Source organism: Fukomys damarensis, unplaced genomic scaffold, assembly GCF_012274545.1.
Source record: "Fukomys damarensis isolate Sample0158 unplaced genomic scaffold, DMR_v1.0_HiC HiC_scaffold_14, whole genome shotgun sequence".
NCBI classification, from domain to species: domain Eukaryota; kingdom Metazoa; phylum Chordata; class Mammalia; order Rodentia; family Bathyergidae; genus Fukomys; species Fukomys damarensis.
Genome location: NW_022900926.1, coordinates 53,110,642 through 53,135,835, shown reverse-complemented (window position 1 = coordinate 53,135,835; position 25,194 = coordinate 53,110,642). Strand labels below are relative to the sequence as shown.

At 35.1% G+C, this 25,194-nt stretch overlaps 1 protein-coding gene and 1 long non-coding RNA gene across 2 annotated transcripts in view; one reads left to right on the top strand and one right to left on the bottom strand.

Annotated features, from left to right (window-relative positions):
- Spaca1 (sperm acrosome associated 1) overlaps positions 1–12,511 on the bottom strand; it is a 13,732-nt gene extending 1,221 nt beyond the window's left edge. Inside the window, 6 exon segments of the mRNA XM_033763172.1 lie at positions 159–276; positions 2,837–2,972; positions 3,579–3,685; positions 4,633–4,734; positions 7,713–7,769; positions 12,207–12,511. Coding sequence (XP_033619063.1) covers positions 159–276; positions 2,837–2,972; positions 3,579–3,685; positions 4,633–4,734; positions 7,713–7,769; positions 12,207–12,441 — 755 coding nt within the window. The 5' untranslated portion in view covers positions 12,442–12,511.
- Positions 12,512–14,081: 1,570 nt separating this feature from the next.
- LOC104868490 overlaps positions 14,082–25,194 on the top strand; it is a 284,470-nt gene continuing 273,357 nt past the window's right edge. The window contains exon 1 of the long non-coding RNA XR_782031.2: positions 14,082–14,156. This is a non-coding gene — a long non-coding RNA (uncharacterized LOC104868490). The remainder of the gene's footprint in view (positions 14,157–25,194) is intronic.

Sequence of the window (25,194 nt, the reverse complement as noted above, 5' to 3'; positions counted from 1 at the left end):
AAATGGGAGGATGGGCACAGGAGAAAGAAGGGAGTTGGACAGTTTCAAGATACATTTAGGAGACATTATAGATAGTGTTTTGCAGTTTACTGGACAAGCAGTGTAGGGGCAAGGAAGAGGATGTCAAAGATGACAATGCAGCCTAGCCATTCACCTACCAATTTATAATCATGAAGAACAATACGAAGATTATGTATATACAGGTAATGACTCCCACGATCAGCACAAATGCCAAGACTCTATCAGTGTCTGGTCGGCTTGATCTCATCTGCATTTCTAAAGAAAACACACACATAATTATTTCTACTAAAAACAAAGAAATGAATTAACTTAGTGGAAAGTTTATATTTGAAAAAACTGTAGAAAAATATGAAAATCATTAGAAGAAAGAAAATTCTTAATGAAATTTCTCTGCATGTTTAAAATATTTTTAAACATGGAAAAATGCTGAAAGATCTTGACAATGAACATGCTTATCACTACCACCTAAATAGCCCATTAATACAGTATTTTGCTATTCCTCTATCCATCCAGTCCTCTATAAATTCATCAATTCCCTTAATTTTTCATGAATTCCAATAGTTTGCAAACATCTGCAGTTTGTCCAAATTCATCAGAAGGTATATTACTATTAACTGGACTACAACAATGGCTAAATTTTCTTCTGTGATACAACCTACATATAATGAATTACACAATTACTTTAAATGTACATTTGCTTAGGTTTGGTAAATGCAAACGTACATATGTAATCCAATGTGGATAAAACAGAATATTATTAGATCCTAGAGAGTTATCTTGAGCTCTGTCCCAGTTAATCCCTGCCTCATCCTCCAAATGCAAGTACTGTCCTGATTTTCTTTTCAAGCAAAGATTAATTCTTCCTGCTCTACAATTTCATATGACTAGAAACATATACTATGTGCTTTTCTACATTAAAGCCTTTCTTCCTTCTTAGCACAATGTTCTAGAGATTCACCATACTGTTAGACATAACAGTCTAGTCTTTCCTTTTTATTCTTAGTAGTATATTGCAGTTTATCCTCCCACAGATGGACACTTAGGTTATTCTAGATGTGGGGTATTACATAGAAAGCCCTGTGAACATTCCTGCGCAAGGCATGTTGAGAACATTTACTTTCAGTTCTCTTGGATAAATACTCAAGAGTGGAATTGCCATAAGATAAAGATATGTTTAGTTTCCTAAGAAACTGTGAGAAGTCTCTGGGTTTAATCACTAGTACTGGTAAAATGAACAACAACCAAAAACATCCAAACCACTGCATTTCCCACTGAAATTTTATTTCAATACTTTTTTTTTTTTTTGATAAACAAAGGTGGTGTGTGCATTGGTTTCCTGGGGCCATATAAAAAGGTACCACAAAATGGATGACTCAAAAACAACAGAAATTTATTGTTTTATAGTTCTAGAGAATAGAAGCCAGAAAAAGATATGTTGGGAAGGCCATGATCTCTCTGGCGCCTCTAGCAGAGGATCCTGTACTAAAACAACAGAACTATCTCACCATCCCTGGGCTGCAACAATACAGAGAAATCAACTTTGTCTCAAGAAAGGAAAGGAATTTTGAGGTCTGTGTTCCAGTTTTTAGTTTACACACTAGCAAGTACATGTTCCTTTCTAATCATGAAAGAAGCTCACTACTGAACAGTCCTATCAGGCACCAGGCAGTGGAGACAAAGTCCAAGAATGACCCAGATACCCAGATACCTTAATATCATAAACTAGGGCCAGTTGAGATGAGTTTTAGTTTGATGTTTTGGTCTTCTTTTGCCCTTTAAAAGTATTTTATCAAAATTATCCTTTTAATGATACCCAATATCACAACACAAGGGTGGTTATCAGCTTTCACCCTAAAATTTTTTCTTAGGTTCATTACTAGCACATCAAAGAAAGTTTAAGTAAACAGTGTAATTTGAAAAAAATTACCCCAAAACACTTACCTGCTTTCATTTCAACAAAGGGTATATGTTGTGTGCTATCTCCAGACTACAAAACCTTTTTAATTGGGGTTCAGAAATTGCTTCAAAAGGTACTTAAATTCTCTTAAAATCATACATAACTTTTGGCATGCTTGTATATAGGGATTTTTTTTCTGGGAAAGGGCTTCAGATCTTTGACCGGGCTCTTTAATGAATTTGGAGCCAAATTCCCATACTAACAACAGAAGTGAAATTATTATAATGGACTAAGATCAACTGAACAAAAGGAAATAACTATCTGGATACAGAGGATGCCATGGATTAAACTAAAAAGAGCTACAGATAGATCCACTACATAAGCACAATTTCTAATATGTAAAATTATGCTCAGAACAAGATTTGTCTTTTGTGACATATATCAAGAATTATATTCTTGCATCAGCAAAAAGTATTTTTGTCAAATAAATAGGCTTTAGAGAGAAATGTTCTGACTTTGTTTCTTAATTTATTTCTTATACATGCATTTTTGTAAACATTCATGAGAATTTCATTTACCCATTTTTACTTTTTTGAATAAAGCAAATACAAAAACATTTCAAGTTAAAGAACTAGTCTTTAAAAGACCAGTTTCCCAAAGTGAGCAAGATCTGACTCTATTTTGGAAAAATGAAATACTATCTAGTGGAGAAATTGCTGTGATACAAACCAGTGGTTCTCAAAGTGTGTTCCCTGGGGCATAAGCAGCAGTGTCATCTGAGAATTTATTAGAGGTGCAGCCTCAAGTTCTAGCTCCACCCCAAGTCTACTGAACTTGAGCTCTAGAAGTGGGGCTGGGTGACTTTGATGCTCTTTAACATTTGAAAAATAAGCAAACCAAACATTACTGGGTACTTACCATTTACTGTATAGACTATGAATCTAACAGATGCTACCACTTCATTGCTATCCAGAGTGTCACACTAAAAAGCCCAGGGGTGAATATCTCTTCGTACTTCCAGGATTGCTGAATCATTTGCAAGTATGATAGGTTGCTATTAAAAAAAAAAAAAAAGAAAGCTATCAATGTTCTTCACTGCATTTAAGATCAGAAAGCAATTTCTTTCCTTTAACAAAAGGAAAGTCACTGACTCTTTTAGCCTAGTAAGGTTAATTGTGTAATGGAGTTTAGAGTAGACGATCCAGATTTCAAATTTAACTCTACCACTTCCTTCCTGTGTAAATGTGAACAATTTACTTGTATATCTCAACTACTTACCTGTAAAATGGTATAATATTACAAATTACTTCAGGCTTGTAATGTATATTAAAAGAAACTCTGCATTCAAGATATGCTTGGCACTACTTGTCACTGTGTAACACCTCCATGAGCTAGTGAAAACTTTGCTTCCAAAATAGAATATTTTATAAAAAAACAAATGTTTTTAAGTTCTGATTATATCTGACCCTAAGACAGTTATAAAATTTTAGTTTTGTTAAATAATGAAAACATTTGAATTCCAATAATAATAAAGTTGTACTGTTTTTAACTTCACTTTTTGAAAATGCTTTTAAAGAGAGTTTTCTGACAGTCATCAGAACTGGGAAATAAATTTTATCTCTCACTAGAAAGTACCAGATTACATATGTCCATTACGTACTTGGTCTGGCCTTAGAAGTTTCCATATGTAGTTGAAGCGATTTACAGGAGATGTACGAATGCAAGCCAGTCTAACACTTTGAAGACTTTCTGAAAATGGTTGACCCCCTAAAAGAAGAAAAATTAAATACATAAATGCCATTGGGCAATATAAATTGATTTATTTTTGTTACCGGGAATTGAACTCAGGTCCTTGCTCTTGCAAGGCAAGCAGCAGCACCACTGAGCTAAATCCCTGGCCCTAAATTTCTTTAAACATACTAATATATTTTTTTTTCCTAATTGAATTTATTGGTACATTTTAGGTATACAGTACAGGTACACTCATCATTAGGATCTTGTACCTTTACATGACAGGTCTTGGTTCTCATTTTTTCCCCTTACACCTGTCCTCCCTTCATTACCTTATACTATTGTTTTTGAAAGCCAAACTTGGATTTAAATATCAATTACTTCTGGAAGTTATAAAATCTTATAATTGGGAGTTCGAGAGTGACAGAGTGGAGTGATGAATCCAAACATAAAGTCACCAAAATAAGCAGGTGAGGATGGGTCTCTATTTTACTGTAGAACACACTGTAGTGAAAAGACTAGTGTGATCAACGTAGTAATCTGTTATACTGTGATTTCCAATTTACTGGTTAGGAAACCTCATTAGCGGTACTGAAATGTCAGGGTAGCATAATAGATACAGAATAGCTGTCAAAGTGCTCAATTTAAAGTTTACCAATCTACTGATAAAAATGCCATGACCAAAGCATCAAAGATGTTTTGCTATGGGATAGATTCAACCACAAACTCCAAGTACAATTAGGCATCAGTGAGTTATGAAATATATGTTTATTAAGTTTTAGACATCACTAAAAAAATGTAAAACAAAAGCAGAAAGTTTACTCAGAATTATAAATGTTTAGAGGAGAATTATTCAAATTTTTATAACTTTCTTTCAGTGCATGAATTAATTATCTTCTTGCACCCTGTAGCCATCTAAGGTTAAGGACATTTCCCCAGAGTAAATTTTTACTTGGTAACCCTCCAATACAGAATTCACTCACAGCCACAATCTACTGGTCCACGGCATTCTTCTACCTGAACAATGCACTTGGATTCACCTCCAGGACACCTATTTGTTAATATAACTTCTCTAAAACCAACACCTTTGATGAAAGAAATAGCAAATATTAAGAAAAAGCTAATTGCAGAGGACTTTAACTTTCCTGTTCAGGTGTGGTTTCCTTCCTTTCTTTTCTTCCTTCACTTCTCCCACCCTCTCCCCCTCCCCCTCTACAATTCTTCCTTCTTTCCTCCTAATTTCAGAATCCATAAATTCAGAATAGTGACATCTAGAATTTTCTTAGGTGTCTCATTCTGAATTGTTTCATAAAACAGTATTTTCCCAAGTGAGTTACACAAAGAACAAGCTGCCCGGTTGTTACCATAAGGAAAAAGGATTTCATGACCACATACACATTTGAAAATAGTACATTAAATAAAATTAGAGGGGTCTCTTTACTACAGAAGTTTTAGAAACTTTTTATCATGCTAGTGAATTAACAGGTTATTGTATTTATGTTCATTAAGATGTAAAATTTTTGCATTTTAACATCTTTGAAATCAGAACCCATTCATAATTCTGTCATGTCATAAATTAGCATCATTTTTCCTTTATGGAGCATGTAAACTGAGCTTTTTAGAGCCAATAAACTGAGATTTGGTGAAGTATGTGGTACACAAGATCTCCCAAAAATGTTTAACCATAGCACTGTCTGGTGGGAAGCGGAGCCTGTGAAGGTTACAAAAACATTTCTCAAACCACCTGGAGATTTTACTGAAATGCAAATTTTGACCAAGTCTGTCTAGAGAAGGTCTAATATTCTGCATTTCTAACAAGATCCTTTTTGATGCTAATGCATGAGCCTTCTTTGGACCACACTCTGAATAGTAAGGGAGAGGAGTATGACCTTAGTACTATGAAAAAAGAGGCTGGAATGATGGGACAGAACAGGTGTCTTTTGATTAAAAGAGATGGCTGAGAATGGCTGCATTTGAATTTATGAAAGATACCTGCATAAAAATTTTCCAAGCAGGCATTTTGTGTATTTATTTAGCCAAATACAGTCCATTGAGATGTATGTAAGTGTGAGGTTTTCCAAGTAGCACCTAAATATCAGAGCAGAATGAGAGATTAGAATAAAAGTTTTTGACTGCTGAAATGTTTGGGATTTAAATAGTTTTGTTTTTTGAGACAGGGTTTCACAATATAGTTGAGACTGATCTGGAACTCACTATGTAGGCCAGGCTGGTTTTAAACTCACAGTGATCCTCCTGCCTCAGCCTTCTGAGTGCTGGGATTACAGGTGTGCGCCACCACAACTGGCATTTAAATAGCTTTTTCACTAAAGCATGTCTTTCCTATATACATAATTGTTTTAAACCAAAAAGATTTTAATATTTTAGAAATGAAATAGTTTTTTCCTGAGATTCATTACTATCCAAATATTGGATCTTTTATTTGTCCATCTGCCCCTACGAAAGCATGCATTTCTTCAAGGTAGATAATTGTGGTTTTTGTTCAATGTTGAATCCTCAGCATCTATAACAATTCCTGATACTAAGTAGACAAAAAAATTTTAAACAATCTCAAAATCACTAGTGGAGTGAATAAACATATAATTCCTTTAAATGATAAAGGAAAATATCAATTACTGGAGCTATCATAAAAATAATTCTCTGTAAAAATTTCCTGAGTAAGCAGCAAAAGAAAGATAAATGAATAATCACAGGTTTTTTACACACCTTCCCTTCATTTAGTCTCCTACTATAAAGCTAAGGTAGGAATCAAGTTTTAAACTATCCTAAGAAGATGGGCACAGTGGTGCGTTCCTGAAATCCCAGTACCATGGGATGCTGAGGCAGGAGGATCACAAGTTTGAGCTCAGCCTGGGCAACTTAGTGACTTATAAGGACCAGAGTTAGCAGCTCAATGCAAAGACCCTGGGTTCAATCTTTATTACTGCAAAAACAAGCAAAGAACCAAAATACAAAGAACTATCCTAGGGCTGGGATTTAGCTCAGTAGCACCACTCCTGCCTTGCAAGTGCAAGGTCATGAGTTTGATTCACAGCACCAAAATAAATAAATAAATTTAAAAAAAAAACTATCCTAAGAGATAGAAAGAATAGTGGTTGCCAGGAGAAGAAGTGTAGGCTTTCAATTTTGGCCACTGAGTCTAAAAATTATTGAAGTGGTAAATTTTGGTAAGTATATTGTACCATGATAAAAAGCTAAATCAAAACAATTCAGTGATACATTTTGATGAAGAAGATCTAGATGGATCAGATTTGATTCAACTAGATGGAATGTCTGTCTTCTACTTATTTCCTTTCTCTTCTCATCACTATAATCTTTTCCAAAGCAGGTTCCACTTAGGATAAATTTAATTTTATTGTGAATTATCTATTGTCTTCTTTGCACCCTAGTTCATGTTAGAGGTTATCAAAGGATGGTTCACTAACCAGTGTGATCAGCTTCACTGTAAACTTGTTAGAAATGCAAATTCGTAGGCCCATCCACAGTATTAGTTAGAAACTTTGCGGTAGGGTAGATGTTTGAAAATGACTGATCTATTAGAGCATAGGTGGCCTTAATCCAACCCTCATATAAGTGACTGCATTACAATTTCTAAGCATGGAATGACACCATTATCTTCCGCAGAAAGCTGATTTCTCTTTTTCCCAAATTTTAACATAAAAATTGGAGAAATGGAGAATATTACAAATAAGCACATTTCTTGATAGATTTGCCATCACAGTTAAGTGGGAAGACATCTGTGAGATGCACTGGAAAAATCTCTCATCTTGTGAATATCTCTGAGATAGGGAAATTTTTACTTTTGTGAAACAGTTTATGTGTCAAAAATAATAGGCAGCTGGCTTAAAATAGAACTTAGGGGTTATGAACTGAAAACATCTTACCTTTTGAAGCAATTAGCTGAGTGTTGTGTGTAAATTACAGTTATCAGATACAGAAAGTAGTAGAGATGAAAGTACACAAATTACAAACAATAGCCACATAAGGTTTTCACCTCCCTTCCCCCAAATTACAATGAGTTATTCACCTGCTTTGTGCTACTTACCACATGTGACTGTACACATTCAAAATTCTACTTCTTTGATTATTGTTCTATTAAAAACTAAATATAAAATGTATTATTTAATCATATAATCCTATTATTATGCATTTTATTAATATATAGACTAACAGCTTTATTTTTTCAGATGCACATATACATATATGCTTCAATCACTTCTGACCCTTCATATTCCCTTGCTCTTCCTTCCCCCTTCCTTTCATTCCTGTCCTCTTCTCTTATAGTCCCCTTCTGCTAATATACAAACACTTTTCTAAGTGAAAACCTTCATATGTGAGGGTGAGGGATACAGAGTTCTTTATACATCTACTGTTATTGTCTAAATTGAAAGAAACCTAGCCTTTAAAAAAGTCCATTAAGTAGGAAATAAAAGAAAGTATTTCAACCTTGTATGTAATGTTTTTTCCATCAGTTAATACACGATGAGTTAAAATTCTACTTGAAAGAAAAACACAAAAAAGAACTTTTTTTATTTTCCAAAAAAATAACAGAACGTGTAGTGTGTCATTTTCATCTAAAAAGAAATTATTTATATTGTATTTATTAAAATTATAAAAGTTATAGATTGGTTTTACTAATTTCGAGGTTAAGATGGTAAATTTAAATATTTCCAAGAATTTATTTTAACACTTTATTTAGCAAAATAACCAAGGAATATAATTATTTGACAAGTTACTCTTAGGTTGAAATCACATTTCCTTTTTTCTAACCATACTAAAGTTTGGCATGAATTCCATTAGCTACAGTGTACAACAAGCTTTTTGTAGCACAGATTAGGGCTGAAATCTCAGCAGAATAAAGCAAGGTGTAAAAAGATAATTTGTAAAAGGCATTGTATCTTGGGGCAAGAAATCACATGGGAATGCACATTAAACTTGAAGTCCAAAGAGCTGCCTCTAACACTAATTAGCTGTTTGAGTTTGAGCAACTTAATTAAATTCTGTCAGACCAAGTTAACTTCATAAAATTTGGAGGATGAATTTATTTCATCTGATTCATACTAAATGTGTCAAAAAAATCTATAAATTATTTAGCACTATAAATATGTTTAAGATATAATTTTACCCAATTCAAACTCATTTTATAGTTAATAGTTTCACATACTACTAAGAATTTTTATTTTATTATAAAAGCTCACTAGCTTCATAAACACTTTATCCTATATTTTCAAGCACCAAATGCAGTACCTTGAAGTAGGCATTTGATACATAAGAAAATCAATACTGACTTTGTTAAATAAATTATTTAGATTATCATGGTGATCAAATTTGATTTGACATTTTTATGCTTTGAATGCTTGAATACTTTCAGCTGGTAGGTACATTGTGAGATATAATGAACATAGAAACTATGGATAAGGGCTGGAATGTAGCTTTGTGTTGGAGCTCTTGCCTAGCAAGTGGGAGGCCCTGGTTTCAATCCCAGGGTCAAGGCTCTACTGAACCTTTGTCTATATAAATGGTATAAAGTATATTTTAAAGGTATATAAGGTATAAAAGGCATTAAGGTATAAATGTAACATAATATTTTTGTGATTTTTTTCCTTATCATGAAACATTTGATTTCATCTTCAATAATGTTATTTCATAAGTTTTTAAAATAAAAAATAAAATTGAAGAATGAAGTTTCCCAGAAATATGATGTAACTGAAATAAATCATAGTTATTATCATCAGTCTCTGATTTTTTAATTTCTTTATCCAAAGTGTCCCATTATCTTTCAGGAACATATGTGAAAAGTCTAGAGCCATCCTAATCTGTTTCTGGTTTTCAATGAATAATGTTGAGATTGTAGAGTTTTTCATATTTTGCCCATAATGGGAAAGAGAATAAAATTGACAAAGAAAAACATTTCACAATTATTGAGTGAATCAGAAGATGAACACAGAAAGACAGCTGCATTTTAGATAATGATGGTGGTGAGATTGACTATATAAGCAAAAATTTCAGTAACAGATGATATCTTAGGTGAATATCCTGGATGAATTTTCTCTAACTTAAGAATTGAACATTGAAAAATTGAACTACATTGAAATATAATGACTGAACATTGTATTTCTAAAGATGAAAATAATATATGGGATTCTCATCCAGTTACATCTTTCAAGATGAAGGATTTGATCCTGAAGTATTTTATGACAATAACCTACACCACACTGTTTTTCCAAACGGCTGTGGACAGTATTTTTTTTTCATGGTGTTTACCCACCAACATTTACTTGACAAGATTTATAAATGGGTAAATCACGTTGGCAGGTGTATATACAAAGGTGACTAAAAGAAGATAGCTGGTATAGAAATGAATAAAACATATTGAACTAATCATTCCACTTGGTGTTTATAAATCTAAAAATGAAAATATTTTGCAATTATGCAGCAAAAACTGGCATTCTTCTCTTCAACAAAATATGTGCCTTCATAGTCTTAAAAAGTATTGTTTTGACAATACAGATAGAGGGCCATAATGTAGCTCAGTGACACTGTGCCTGCCTGGCAAGTGCAAAGCCCTTAGTTAGATGCCCATTAAGCAGGTGTGAGGAACAACAAAATACAAATAAAGAAAAAACTAGAGTAAAGACAAACTAGACTCTATTAGCGATGTACTTGAAATCTGGAATCAGTATTTACATGATGAATATGTTCCAGGTTCATGCTTAACAGTCAATCATTTAGTTGCATTCAAATTACTTGATTCAGTTAAAGCATGTACATCTTCAAAACTATGATATATGGAATAAAAATTTGGGGTTTGCTTATGTTTAAATTCTACTAAAGTTTCTAACAAAGATATTTTCACTGACCATTCTCATTTTTGTAAATTATTTGGGAAATTACTTAAAAGTGAAGAATATTTAAAGAGTCTACTAGCTAGTAAGTGGTAATGACTGTTTTTACTGGCCCATTAGGGTTAGAAAAGCTGTACAAATGTTAACATTGGTCCTGGAAAATTTCAGATATCTGATATATCTAATTGTTTGCAGTTCTAGATTCTCAATTTCTCCAAAAAATGCACCTGTCCATAAAACTGTATATTTGTTATCCCAGAGGGTACCTGGACTCCCTGAAGTCTACAGATGAGTAATCAGAGAATTGAGAGAATAAGTAACTTGCCTACATTTGAATCTGAATGTATCGAATAACTCTATCACTTGGGTTCAGCCTAAATACTATCTAGCATTTATTTTATAGCTAGAAGTATCCTGTGACCAGTTTAATACTAAAATTGTTCACTTGATTACATTAAAGGATAGAATGAAGCAACAGCTATCATGCTTCTTTTCTAGTCATTTTTTTTCACATTTCCAAAGTCAAGGACCTATTCATGCTCTCTGTAAGACAATGTTATCAAGACAGTACAAACCTGGATCCCACTATAAACCTCAAATAGCCAATTTCTTTCTGATGCTGATGGTCACTATCTGTCATCAGGAAATAAAAGAAAGGCTGACAAAGCACCCAGTCTCTACGTATAGATTGAGGAGACAAGAGAATGTCAAGGATATTAAAATTTTCAGCTAGATCATTTAGTGGGGGAAGAGAATCCTCCTTTATAAAGCTGCAAGCTTGCAACTGACCTTTTACCTATCAGCTGTGAGTCACTGATCAATATAACATGTACCACAGCTTGTCAAGTTTTATTGCACAATGAGCCAATGGTATAAGGCAAATTTATGTACCAAGCACAGGCTCATTCTCTAGTGGTTAACACGTTATCACCTGACAATGCCATTAGTTGGATCCCTTGATGTTTTTATTGGTACATTCTAGGTAGACAGTACAGTTACATTCATTACTGGGATCTTGTACCTTTACATGCCAGGTCTTGGTTCTCATTTTTCCCCCTTGTCCCCACCCTCCCTTCACCTCCTCCTCCCCTCCTCACCTTCAAACACTTTAATTCCATTTTCACATTTTCTCATATTTTTTCCTTTTCCCTTATTCCCCTTTCCCTATCCTTCTCACTGTCCCTTGATGTTTTTCATTGCCACCATTCCTTTGAAGTTAAACATACAAATTCAACACTACCCTGATGCAAGTGCTGGAACCATAGGAGATGCATGAAGCTGACTTGTGGCTTTGGAACAGTTTCTTCAGCATACTAGTCTAGATGTGTCACAGTAAAGGGAATTATGAATTCCATTGTTTTTCCATCAAATGGAGGTGGAGGACTTTAAGCACTTTGTAACTCAAAAAAAAAAAAAAAATCTAACCCCCAAACAGAAAAAGGAATGACTGACACACAGTCAAGATGATTCCCCTACGTGGAAGGCTACTTGCACCCCTTGAAAAGGTTTCTCCTTCTCCAAGCAGTACTTAAAAATATACATCTTTCTTCAAGGCCCTAAAATGCACAGTATCGATAAACTCGGGGCTGGTGTATGAGAGAGCGCTTTACAGAGGGTAACAAGGCTAGTTCTAGTTTGGGACAAAGAGCAGGCTTTTGCCCTTCACAGGGGCCTCAGTGAGCCCTGCAAGGAGCCTCTTCCCTCACCATCATCCTCAGTCTCTGTCGGGCCTTCTGTCTCCTCCACTTTGTAGTAGTTGTCCTCATCGTTCTCACCCTCGCCCTGGCTCTGGGCCTCGGCCTCGTGGGTGACACCCGGGTCCTGAAGGGCAGTGACATTCATCGCACTGGAGAACCTAAGGCCGGCCAGGAGCAGCCAGCCCAGGGTCAACAGCAGCCCTGCGGGGCACCTCGCACCCCCGGAGCCCATGGTTCCAGGCCCCAACAGCCGCCCAACAACACACAGCAGCAGCCCCTGAACCACTGAGAATCATCAAAGAGAGAAGCCTCGCCACAAGCCCTCCTAACTTCTGCGCCTCGCCCCGGGCAACCATTGAGGCGTCAGGACTCCCCACAGCCATCCGCGCGGCCGCCCCGGGCTCAACACCTGGAAGCGCGTGGGACGTGCGTCACGTCCGGGGGCGCGGGGAGGGGCGCTCTTTCGCGCCTACCCGCAAGCTTCCGCCCTTGGGCGCGGCCTCCGTGTGCACGTCACCTGTGCGCGTGTTGCCTGGGGTTAATCTTATGGCGTTCCTTTTTGTGCTTTCTGCTTTCCTGTCTGCAAATTGGACTTCCTACACCCTCAAGCGCTACTCGTGTGAGTCTGGTCTAAGAATTCGCTATCCAAAATGTCCGCGCATGGTGTGTATCCAGGATTCCTCACAGCCTTGCTCATTAAGTGTGGTACCCCAGACTGGCTCTTACAACTCCTGTGAGATTTGTCTGCAGAGGATATCCGGGAGAACTTTGGTTCTGTGATCTAAGCACTACTGTGAGTGCGGCTCAAGTGTGTATTCATATTTTAAAGATTTTGTCTAGCACCATCAACTCTGGAGGACTTCTTGAGCTGCTTGAGGTAGTGGGAGAAGAGTTGTTAAACTAATTCGTCCTCAAATTGTTTCTGGGTAGCCGATGGTTTGGGTAACAAATGTGGGAGGTAAGACTGAACTTTCATTCCTTCAATTTCTTTTCTTGCTTTGTGTGTTTGCTTCCCTCGTCTAGGATATATTTGAATCTTTATTCTGTTCTCTTAACATGTTAAACATCTCTCCCAAGGTTGATTTGAAAAATTCTTCTCCTTTGGGTCACTGTCAAAAATGAGAAAAAGTACAATAGGTCAAGAATAAAACCCTGTGAGGTCACTTTGACAAGTGCTCCATTAACCTACATATTGATTTAAACTGAGATTGTGTTCTTTCACCAAAAAACAGTTAACATCTTTTACTAAGATTGAATTGGACTAGAAACAAGAATGCCTTCATACAATTCCTTGGCATTTTCACCTGAATCAGTAGAACATATTAGGGTTTAAGTATAATAACCCTCACTGTTTCATGCCATATCAATATATCCAATTATGTCATAGCAAGAAATGAAATTGAATTAAGTTCCTTTTGCAGATGATGCTAATTTTGATGGCCTAATTAATTCACATTTCTTCTTTAGGAATAGAATCATAGATTTAGAAGCTTAGAAATTATACAAATACTCCAAACCTTCATTCTTGAGGACATTAGGAACTGGAGATATTAAATGACAATCCCCAAAACACCCAACAAACCATTTGCATAGCTGGAGCACACAACCAGATCTGATTGCTCATTCAATGCTTATTGATTCTCGCAATTTAAAGTTATTAATGAAGATGTACTTGTGGAATTATTTGAAGTCTTGAGTTTAAACATTACAAACAAATTAGGGTTGCCGTTTTGGTTTTGTTATTCCAAGTTTGATTTCATCTGGTAGTTACAGTATGGCAGCTTTTGGTTACCGTTGTTTTTGAAAAGCTGCATAAGGTGTCACGTGTACTTTGACATTCAGTGTTTAATTTCCTGTTACATTAGGGTTGAAGAGTCACATACTACAGGGTGAATTTAATGTATAAACTCTGGAGCATCCATCTAACCAGTTTCATCAGACTAACAGGTAAGCAGGAAACTCTGAGGTTCTTCAGAGCTACTTATTTGTAACAAAAATGGATGACCTGAAACAAAAGTCACTATTTTTATTTGAATTTTCCTCTCTCGCAGAGGCTTCTAGTATTGAAAAACCAAGAACTGCTAAAATTTGTCAATATTAAAATTTGAGTTGGTATTGGTAAGGAGTCTCTGGAAATACTACATATGAACTGAAATACCATAAAATACCACAGCACCTGACAAGATTATGAGGTACATTAAAATGGAAAATTTAAAGACAGCTTTGAGAAGTAAAGGTCTTTGTTTTGATAACAGAGATCAAAATCTGGACTTTGTGCTTGTGAGGCAGGCGATAGCACCACTGAGCTAAATCCCTGTCTAGAGAAGTAAAGGTTTTTGATTCATGAGTAAATAAGTCATGTTGTTGGTTTTTTTCTCTCACTGAGTTTACTGGTACATTTTAGGTATACAGTACAGTTACATTCATCATTGGGATCTTATACCTTTACATGACAGGTCTTGGTTCTCATTTTTTCCCTTTGTCCCTGACCTCCCTTCACTCCCTCCTACCCTCCCCATTTACAAACACTTTATTTCCACTTTTTTCATTTTCTCATATTTTTTTCTTTTCCCTTATTTCCTTTCCCCTGCCCTTCCCACTTTCCCTACACCTTTAGCCCTTTTCTTCCTATTTCACATTGTCAATTATATCATTAGGGTCTTATGTACTGTAATAGTTTTTCAAACCAGAGAAACTATACGGTATTTACACGTGTGACTTATTTATTTCACTTAGGCATATAGCCTCAATATGTATCCATTTTCCAATGAATGAACCTAATTTCTCATTCTTTATGGCTGAGTAGTATTCATTTTATAGAAAAACCACATCTTCTTTATCCAGTCTCCAACTGATGGGCAAAGGGGCTGTTTCAAATAAGTCATGCTTTTGAATGCTGAGAAAAATAAGTAAAACATCATGGTTTTGAACATAAATTTTAAAAAGGATATGTATAATATTGTCATGGACAAGTTGTTGAGTGTTTCAAAGTCACCTTTAGGATCTATCTTCCTGAAGGTACCTGTTTTGAGCAAAGGATGTGCCATAAACCCTACATTAATGGCCTGATAAACAAATTCAAAGGAATCCAAATGAATCCCAAAGAGGAACTGGAGATTTAACTCCGAAATAAAGAATATTAAAATTATATCTCCAATACAACAAGTCACTTGTGAAGTATCATATAATATGTATAACAAATTGTGTTCTTGTATGAGAAAAAGCATATCTATTCTTAAGAATCATATACACTCTCTAGGCAGTGACAAAAATAAGTGAAAGGCAAAATTTTAGCCAAGGTGTACAGAGGGGTTGATCCTACTCTGATCTGTGGATATCAAGGAGCGGGAGTATAACCTCTGTCCTCAGTTTGCAGCTCAGACTATGCTCTCCTTATCTTAGCTTGTTAATTATAATAAATTATATTGACTGATCTAATGCTGACCCAACCCTGAATTCCTGGGAAAAATCCCCTTTGTTGTGATGCATTACCCTTTTATATATTGATACATTCACTGACTATTTTGTTCAGAAATTTTACATCTGTGTTCATGAAGAATAGTGGTTCAGCAAGAAACTTTACCAAGGCAGAAACTTTACTATGTAGACATGATATAGTGGGAGGGCCTGGAAGAGCACAGCTATTCATCCCATCCAAGTCAGAAAGAAGGTGGGGGGACGAAGCGGGGAGAGAGAGAGAGAGAGAGAGAGAGAGAGAGAGAGAGAGATAACCAGGGGCAAGAATACAACTTTCCATCCCCAATGGCCCAGCTATTCTGATCAGGCCATACCTCCTAATGGTACATTCAGCTGTGAACTCATCAGTGTACTACCGCCATGATACAGTCACCTTCCAAACACTTGAGACTTTGGAGGGATATTTTAGATCTTAACCATAATGTCCTTGAAAAGAATGTATCCTCTATCACTTTGGAGTGGAGACTTCTTTACATGCTAGCTAGGTTGATGTTTGTCAAGCCAACTATCTCCTTGCTGACATTATGTCTGCTTGTTCTATCAATTATTGAAAAGACAATAGTGAAATCTAGCTATAATTGTGGATTTATCTTTTGCTCCTTGCAGCACTATCAATTTTATTTCATTTTGTTTTGAAGCTCTATTATTAGAGACACATATTTAAGATTTTTATGTTTTCATGTAAATGACCCCTATATCTTCTGAAATAACCTTTATCCATAATAATAGTCTTTTTTCTCTGAAATATATTTTATATTAAAATGGGAAATCCAGCCTTCTTTTGACTAATATTAGCATGGGGAAGAATTTTCTGTCCTCTTTACTTTTAACTGGTTATAACATTATGTTTCAGTTGTATTCTTGGTAGTCAAAAATTGCTATTTATTAAATCAAAGTTTTTATTTTGAGAAAAATACAGATTCACATGCAATGTAAGAAGTAATACAGACAAATTCTTTGTGCCATTTACCTAGTTTCCCCAGTTATAACAAATGAAAAGCCATAGTAGTTATGGCTTGTTTCTAGATGTCCCCCTCAAAGCCTCATGCACTAGGTGGGGCTTTGGGAGTGGCTGATCATGAGTGTGTGATTTTTGTATTATGGATATAATAATTGAATTAATCCATTGATTGGTTTAGTGTAGTTCTGGGTGTGAATAATGAGAAGGCCCACCCTGGGTGTGGGTGGCACCAACCAATAGGCATGTAGTCTGAATAGAATAAAATGGAAAAGGCTGCTGGCTGCTTTCTGCCCTACCATATGGACTATTTCTCCTCTGCTGTGCTGCCTCATGCCATGTGGCCAACTATGGATTGAAACCTCTATAAACTGTGAGCCAAAAATAAACTTTTCCTCTTTAACTTGTGGGTGTTGGGTATTTTGTTCCAGCAATAAGAAAGTAACTAAAACAATAATGAAACACTATCTAGGATATGGCATCGATATAATCAAAATGTAGAACATTTTCTTCACATCAAGGACCCTTTTGTTGCCCTCCTATAGCCGCACCTATCACTTTGCTGCTATCTCCCTCCCAGAATTATCTATTTCAGTAATTCTGTCAATTCAAGAGAGCTACATAAATGAAATCATACAGCATATAACCTTTTCAGACTACCCTTTTAAACAGTGTCTATTTCTCAGTACAGTGTGTATATAATGTAATATTGATCCTTTTGATTATTGGTAGTATTTCATGTTAGGAATATAGCATAGTTTTTTTAACCACTCACTATTGAAGGACATATGTATTGTTTCTAGTTCAGGGTTTTCACAAGTTAAGTTCCTATAAATATTTATCACAGATTTTTGAATGATCCAAAGTTTCCTTTTATCTAGAATAAATGCTAGAAATGCAATTAATGGGTTGTATGATAAGTGCATGTTTAGTTATAAAGAAACTGCCAAATTGTTTTGTAGAATAGCTGTACCATTTTATATTTCCACCAACAATGTATGAGTGATACAATTTCTTCACATCCTTACAAAGTATTGATTTTTAATTTTAGCCATTTGATAGGTATGCCATATATTCTAAATACTAATCCTTTGTCAGACATGTGGTTTGCAATACTTTTTTGGTCTATCCTTTTTCATCCTCTTAACAGGGTATTACACAGAGCAAATGTTTTTAATTTTAATGAAGTCCAGTTCATCAGTGTTTCCTTTAATAGATCACATTGTTGGAGTCAAGTCCAGAAAGATCTAGCCCTATATCTTAAATATTCCTAACATTTATAGAAGTTTTATGGTTTGACATTTTATTTATAGGTCCATCACTTACTGTGAGTTAATTTTTGTATAAAATGTAAGGCTTGGATTTTTTAACACACAAATATCCATTTACTATGCCACAGTTTTATAAATTAAATTATTTACAACATTGAGATCAGTTGTCTATATTGATCTGTTTCTAGGTCTGCTATTTTGTTCTGCTCATTTGTGTATATCCCTGTGCCAACACTACACAATCTACTATAAGTACAAAATTGAAGTGGGTAGATGCTTCTCCCATCTTTCTTTTTAAGATATTCTAGTTCCTTTGCCTTTTTCTATAGGTTTTTGGAATAGTCTGTGTATATTTACAAGAAATCTTGCTGGAATTTTGATAGGAATTGTTAAAACTATCAGCGTGAGGAAAATTGATGTTTTTACTATGTGAATCTTCCAAACATAAACATGGTATCTGTTTCCATTAATTTTGTTCTTTGATTTATTTATTTATTTAGTGTTTTGCACCTTTCACCACATGTCATATATAGGTTTTGTTAGATTTATATATAAATATTTATTTTTGACCAATTATAATTGGTATTGTATTTTTAATTTGGATTTCCATATGGCTGTTGCTTATATAGAAATATAATCTATTCTGTATGTTTATCTTGTATCCTATGAACCTGCTATACACACTTATTACTTCTAGTAATTTCTTTACATATTCCTTGAAATTTTATTTGTATTTATTTATTTTCTGTTAGTACATAATGAATACATTCATCATGGGGAGTGAGTACCTATACGTATTGCTTCTTAGTCCTCTTTACTACCCCTTCACCTCACCTTTCTTTCATCTTCCTACATGCCTAGGTTTACCTCACAGTTTCCTATCATCTGTCTTTTAATTTGCTCTTTAAATTATTTACACTTTGGATATTTAGCCTTCTGTGTAAGATTTATTTCACTTAGTATTACAATATTTTCTTTATCATTCATTTGTTTATGGACATATAGGATATTTCCAAGATTTACCTATTATGAGTTGTGCTGCTGTAAACAGCAATGAATGTATCGTTGTAATATGACATATTTAACTCTCCAGGGAATATGCTCAGAGGAGGTACAGCTAGGTTGAACAGAACTTCTATTCCTAGGTTTTTGACGAATCTCCATACTGATTACCATAGTATATACTACTTTATATTCCCAGTAACATTGTAAAATAGTTTCTTTATATTCCACAACCTTGCCATCCTTTCTTGTTTTTTGAGTTTGTGATATGGATAATCATTCTTTCTGGAATACAATGGAATTTTAGTATTGTTTTGATTTGTATTTTTCTAATGGCCAAAAAATGCTTAACATTTTTACATGTATTTATCAGCTGTTTGTACTTCTTTTGAAAAGTGTCTGTACCTTTCAATTGCTCATTTTTATATTACATCTTTTATTGGGGAACATTTTTTTTAGTGCTTTCTATATTTTAGGTGTTAATCCATTGTCTGAGGAATAACTGGCAAAAATTTTTGCACATTCTGTAGATTGACTATTCACATGGGTTGTTTCCTTTCCTTTGTGGAAGTTTTCTAATATTATATAATCCCATTTGTTGATTCTTAGTGTTCTTTCCCTACAATTGATAGTTTACCTATTTTATCTACCAGCACATTAAATGTTTTTGTTTTTACATTTAGATCTTTGATCTATTTTTATTTTAGTCTAGTGCATGGTGAAAAAATATGGATCTAGATTCTATCTTCTGCATGTGAATAGCCAATTTTCCCAGTACCATTTGTTAAAGAGGCTATTTTTTTCTTCAGCATATGTTTTTGGCCCCTTTAGCAAAGTTCACATAGTTTAATGTGCCTGGGGTTGTTCATGTATCCTCCCTTCTTATCCATTAATCCACATATCTGTTTTGGTGCCAGTACCATTCTGTTTTTAATAGCTTTGTAATATAACTTGAAACCCCTAATTATGGTGCCTCCTGCTTTGCTTTTGTTGCCAAGAATTGCTTTTGCTATTGTGTCTCTTCTGGTTCCACATAAATTTTAGGATTGTTTTTTGTAGTGCTGGGAGAATGTTATTGGCAATTTGATTATGATTACCTAAAATCTGTATATCAGTTTTGGAAGTACATCCACTTTGATAATATTATTTCTGCCTATCCAGGAACAGACAGTGTCTTTCCATTTTATGATGTACTCTTCAGTGTCTTAGGTTAATCTCTTAAGTATCTTAATTTTTTTGACATGATTGTGAATGGGATTTTTTTTTTTTTTTACTTTTTTAGGTGGGTTCACTGTTGGTATACAAGAATGCTATTGATTTTTCTGTATTTGTTTTATATCCCCTCATTTGCTGAATTTATTTCTTCTAGAAGTCTTTTTATGAAGTTCTTTTGGTCTACTGTGTAAAGGATTATGTCATCTACAAATAAAGATAGTTTAACTTCTTCCTTCTCTATCTGTATCTACTTTATTTCTTTTTCTTGCCTTATTGTTATGGCTAAAGTTTCAAGTACTACATGAAACAGTAGTGGTGAAAGTAGATGCCCTTGTCTTATTCCTGAATTTAGAGCAAAAACTTTTTTTTTTCTCATTTAGTGTGATGTTGGCAGTGGGTTTGTCATAAATAACATCTATTAGTTTGAGATAAAGTCCTTCTCTACCTATTTCCATTAGGATTTTCATGATGAATACATGTTGGAATTTTTCAAAAGATTTTTCTGCATCTATTAAAATGATAATGTATTTCTGTCCTTGTTTCTGTTTATATGATTATTACATTTCTTGATTTATGTATATTGAACCATCTCTTCATCCCCAGAATGAAACCATTGTAATGTGTGATTTGTATTATGGTTTATATCTTGGCGTCCCCCAAAGACTCATGTGCTCATATGTGGGGCAATTGGGAAATGACTGGCTCATTAGGGGTGTGATACTGATAGATTAGACAACTGATTAGTTTATAGTTAAGTGTGATTTGGGAGGTTAGAGGATTATGTGATCTACAATAATAATATAAATATAAAGACAAACCAAATATTGACATACAATAAATGTCTACTAAATGCAACAACTCTACCACTTTTACAATGGAAAAGACTTCAGCAATAATATTATTTACATATTACATTTTAAAATGTAAAAAATTAATAGAGGGTGTAAGGAAAAGGAAAAATGAAAAAAGTAATATTTGAAAAAGTAAGAAAAGAAAGATGAGGAGGAGGGGAGTAAAATGAGAGGAGGAATCCAATTAAAGAATAAAAGAAAGTTAATAGAATTAGGTAAAAGTAGCAGAAAAAAACAAAGAAGAGAAGAAAGATGAGGAAAAGAATAATACCAAGAACAAAAGATGGGGGAGAAAAACAACAACAAAACAAAGAAAAAGAAAAATAAGTCTAAAAAATTTTCCCATGTGTTTAGGTCAGTGGTTTCTTTTCAGGGCCTATAGTATCTACCAGATATGGAGTGCCACTGCCCACATGGCTGGTGGGAGATTAAGAAAAGGTAAAGAAAGATACAAAAGAACAAAGAGAAACAAAGGTGGGGCCAGGTGGGGCTCCAAAAGACTTCAGGCAAATGAAGCCTTTTTATTTATAGGGGTAGAGATAAGGGAAGTGGGAGAGGTAAAAGGGGCTGGTCTGTAATTGGAGCCAGAAGACTAGCTAAGGTCTGTAGGACATCATGCTTGATAGTTTTTTGGTGAATTCGCTGGGAGGAAGACAGTCCTCTTCTCAGCCAGGCCTTGCTCTACCATGTCCTCTTGTCCCCTGTTCTTCTCCCTTATGCCCTGCCTGATGCTTGGGAGGAAGTGAATTAGGCCTAGCCATAGTCTACAGTGCAGCCCTCCCAGCAATGGAGGAAGGATAGTGATTCACAACTAAGGCCTATTTTATTTCCCCACGTGTGTGTGTGTGTGTGTGTGTGTGTGTGTGTGTGTGTGTGTATGTGTGTGTATATGCCAAGTCTTGCCCACCTTTCTTGTTGGACAGGGTCAGTCAGTGTGGTTTCTGCCTTGGTACTGTATTCACTCTAGTAGCTGAACATGTTCCTGTCCTTCTGTGCATTCCAGGTTACTGCTATCTCTACCTAGCTCCAGGGCCTGTGGGCTTGTGAGGTATCCCCTTGCTCCAGAGGCCCCTTTGTCCACACACTGTGGGAGTGTGGAACTGTCCAAGCTGAGGTATATATCTCTGATCATGTGGACAGATAGGAAAAGCAGAGTATGTGGTGGGGGGGACTGTCACGCAATCTATTAGAACTAAGGCCAGCACTTTCAGACTCACACCCCTCAGAAAACCACATTCAGTTGCTCTAGCTTTTCACCACATATACAGGACCACAATGTCCTTCCCAGTCTGAGCTCACTGTTGCGTAAGCTTTTCACACTGTCTATAACTAGCCTACATTCTCTGCTTCCTGTGGCTGCTTCCTGTCACTGTGGGAGGGTGACCCTACAAATCCAGAAGTATAGCTGTTCTCCTGAAGTATAGTTGTGACTTCTGATTCCCAGAGTAGCTCAGTCTTAAACAATTAACACTTTTCTGAAATGGCTCCTGATTAGTCACTCCAAAATGTAGCAGGTACTATGGATATCTTCTTCAACTCTAGCCTGCCATGCCACTTGGAGCGTAAAATCCTACACTGGGTAGTTTACAGTAACCATTGGCTTTTCTTTTGGATAGAGCTGCTGGTCTTTCATTTCTCCCTGGGGATGCCAATCCTCTCTAGGCTTACTTTATGTTTGCAGCTACAAGTACCCTTTTCTGGGACCTGGGGTTCATGATCCAGAATGCTTCATTCTTTTGTCTGTATTGTTTTCACATTTTCCAATTTCTCTGTGATTTCCTCTAGTTTTCCTGTTGACGTTTTCTTGAATCCAATAGCTCTTTTTTTCTGTTAGCTAAATTTTTGTTTTCCACAATACTATTCACAATAGTATAATAAAAATTAAGTACTTAGGGTTTAAATTAACCAAGGAAGTGAAAGACCACTACATTATAAACAACAGTACTCTGAAAAAAGGAGATAGAAGAGTTTATCAGAAAATGAAAAGATATCCCTTGTTCCTGAATAGGCAGAACCAGTATTATCAAAATGGCCATACTTCTAAAACAGATATTCAGATTTAATGCAATCCCAATCGAAGTACCAACATAATTCTTCATTGAACTAGAGAAAATAATTGTTAAGTTCACATGGAAACAGAAAAAACCAAAAATAGCAAAAGCAATCCTAGGCAACAACAGCAGAGAAGGAGGCATCACAACCTCAAACTACAAGTTATAATGCAAAGCTACAATGACAAAAACAAAATGGTATTGGCACAGAAACAAACACATGGATTAATGGAACAGAATAGAGAATGCATAGCCAGCCCTAGGCACATTAAATTATCTGAATCTTGCTGAAGGGGCCAAAAACATATGCTGAAGAAAAGATAGCCTCTTTAGCAAATGGTTCTGGGAAAACTGACTAGTCGCATGCAGAATATAGAATCTAGATCCATATTTGTCACAGTGACTAAACTAAATTAAAATGGGTCAAAGACCTAAATGTTAAAACAGTAACAATCTACTGAAAGATAAATAGGTAAGACTCTTGAAGACAGGGCAAGAATTTTCTGATCAGAACCCCCAATTGCACAAGAAATAACATCAACAAATGGAATTATATCAAATTAAAAAGCTTCTTCACAACAGTGGAATCAACCAACACTGGGAAAAGGCAACCTACAGAATGTGCAAAAATACTTGTTAGCTATTCCTTGGACAGAGGACTATTACATATCTAGAATATGTAAAGAACTAAAAAAAGAAAAAGGTAAACCTGCCAGAATAACAGACCCAATCAAAAAATGAACAACTGAATTAGATGCTTCTTGGAAGAAGAAGTATTAATACATGAAAAAATGTTCAGCATTGCCATTACAGAAATGTCAATTAAAACAACACTGATATTCCATCTTACTTCAGAAAGAATGGTATATCAAGCAGTCAAATAATAACAAATGCTGGCAGGGTATGGAGTAAAAGAAACTCCTTCCACATTGTTAATAGGAATGTAAACCAGCATAACCATTTTGGAAATCAGTATGGAGATTTCTCAGAAAATTAAAAATAAAAATTTTATTTCACCCAATTGTTACCCTTCTTGGTATCTTCCCAAAGGCTTAAAGGCATAGTTACAGTGACACATGCATGCCAATGTTTATAGCTGCACAATTCATAATAGTTAAATCTTGAAAATATCTTATATGTCCATCAGCAAATGAATGGATAAAGAAAGTGTGTTATTCATACACAGTGGAGTACCATTCTGCCATAAGGAAAGATAAGCTGAGTCATTTATAGGAAAATGGATACACTTTCAGATAATAAAGTTAAGTGAAATAAGTCGGACACACAAGCATAAATATTGCAAGTTTCCTCCTATAGAGAACCTCCTATAGAGAATATAAGTAAAGAGCAAAATAAAAAAATAGGAAATAGGGAGATAGGTCATTTGCAAAAGGGAAGGGGCCAAGAGATGGAGAGAAAGGTGGTTAGGAGATGAGGAAGATGAAAGACAAAAGAGAATTAAAATATGTTATGTGCAGGTACCAACTCCCCACAAAAAAATATAATCATTATGTACTGCAAACATACTAATAAAAAATAAGTTCTTTTCCAGGTGTCTGGATTCTAGGTCCTGGAGAGGCTGTGATTTCTCCTCCTTGGGATTTTCTGAATAGACACTGTCATATATAGAGACACTAGTTCTCCATTTCCAATCTGTATGTTTTATTTCTCTGTCTTTGTGATTGCACTGTATAGAACTTCAGCACTAGGTTGAACAAGAGTGGTGTGAGCATACACCTGTGCCTTGTTCCTGATCTTGGAAGAGAAGTAGTCTTTTACATTAATTATTATATTACCCGCATGCTTTTGTGGATGCTCTTTAACAGGTTGAGGGAGTGCCTCCTTTCTGTTTTCTCTGGGTGTTCTTATCATGAATTTTATTAAATGCTGTTTCAGCTTCAGTTGATATGATTATGTAATTTTCATCCTTATCCATGAATATGGCTTGTGTTGACTTTTGAATGTTCTATGAGCCTTGCATCCCTGGAAAAAAAATCCCACTTGACCCCAAAATATAAATTCTTTTTTTCATGTTGCTGAATTTTATTTGGTAAGATTTTGTCAAGGATTTTAAAATCTACATTCTTGAGAGTTACTAGTCTGTAGTTTTTCTTTCTTTCTTTCTTTTTTTTTTTTTTTTTTTTTTTTTTTTTTTTTTTT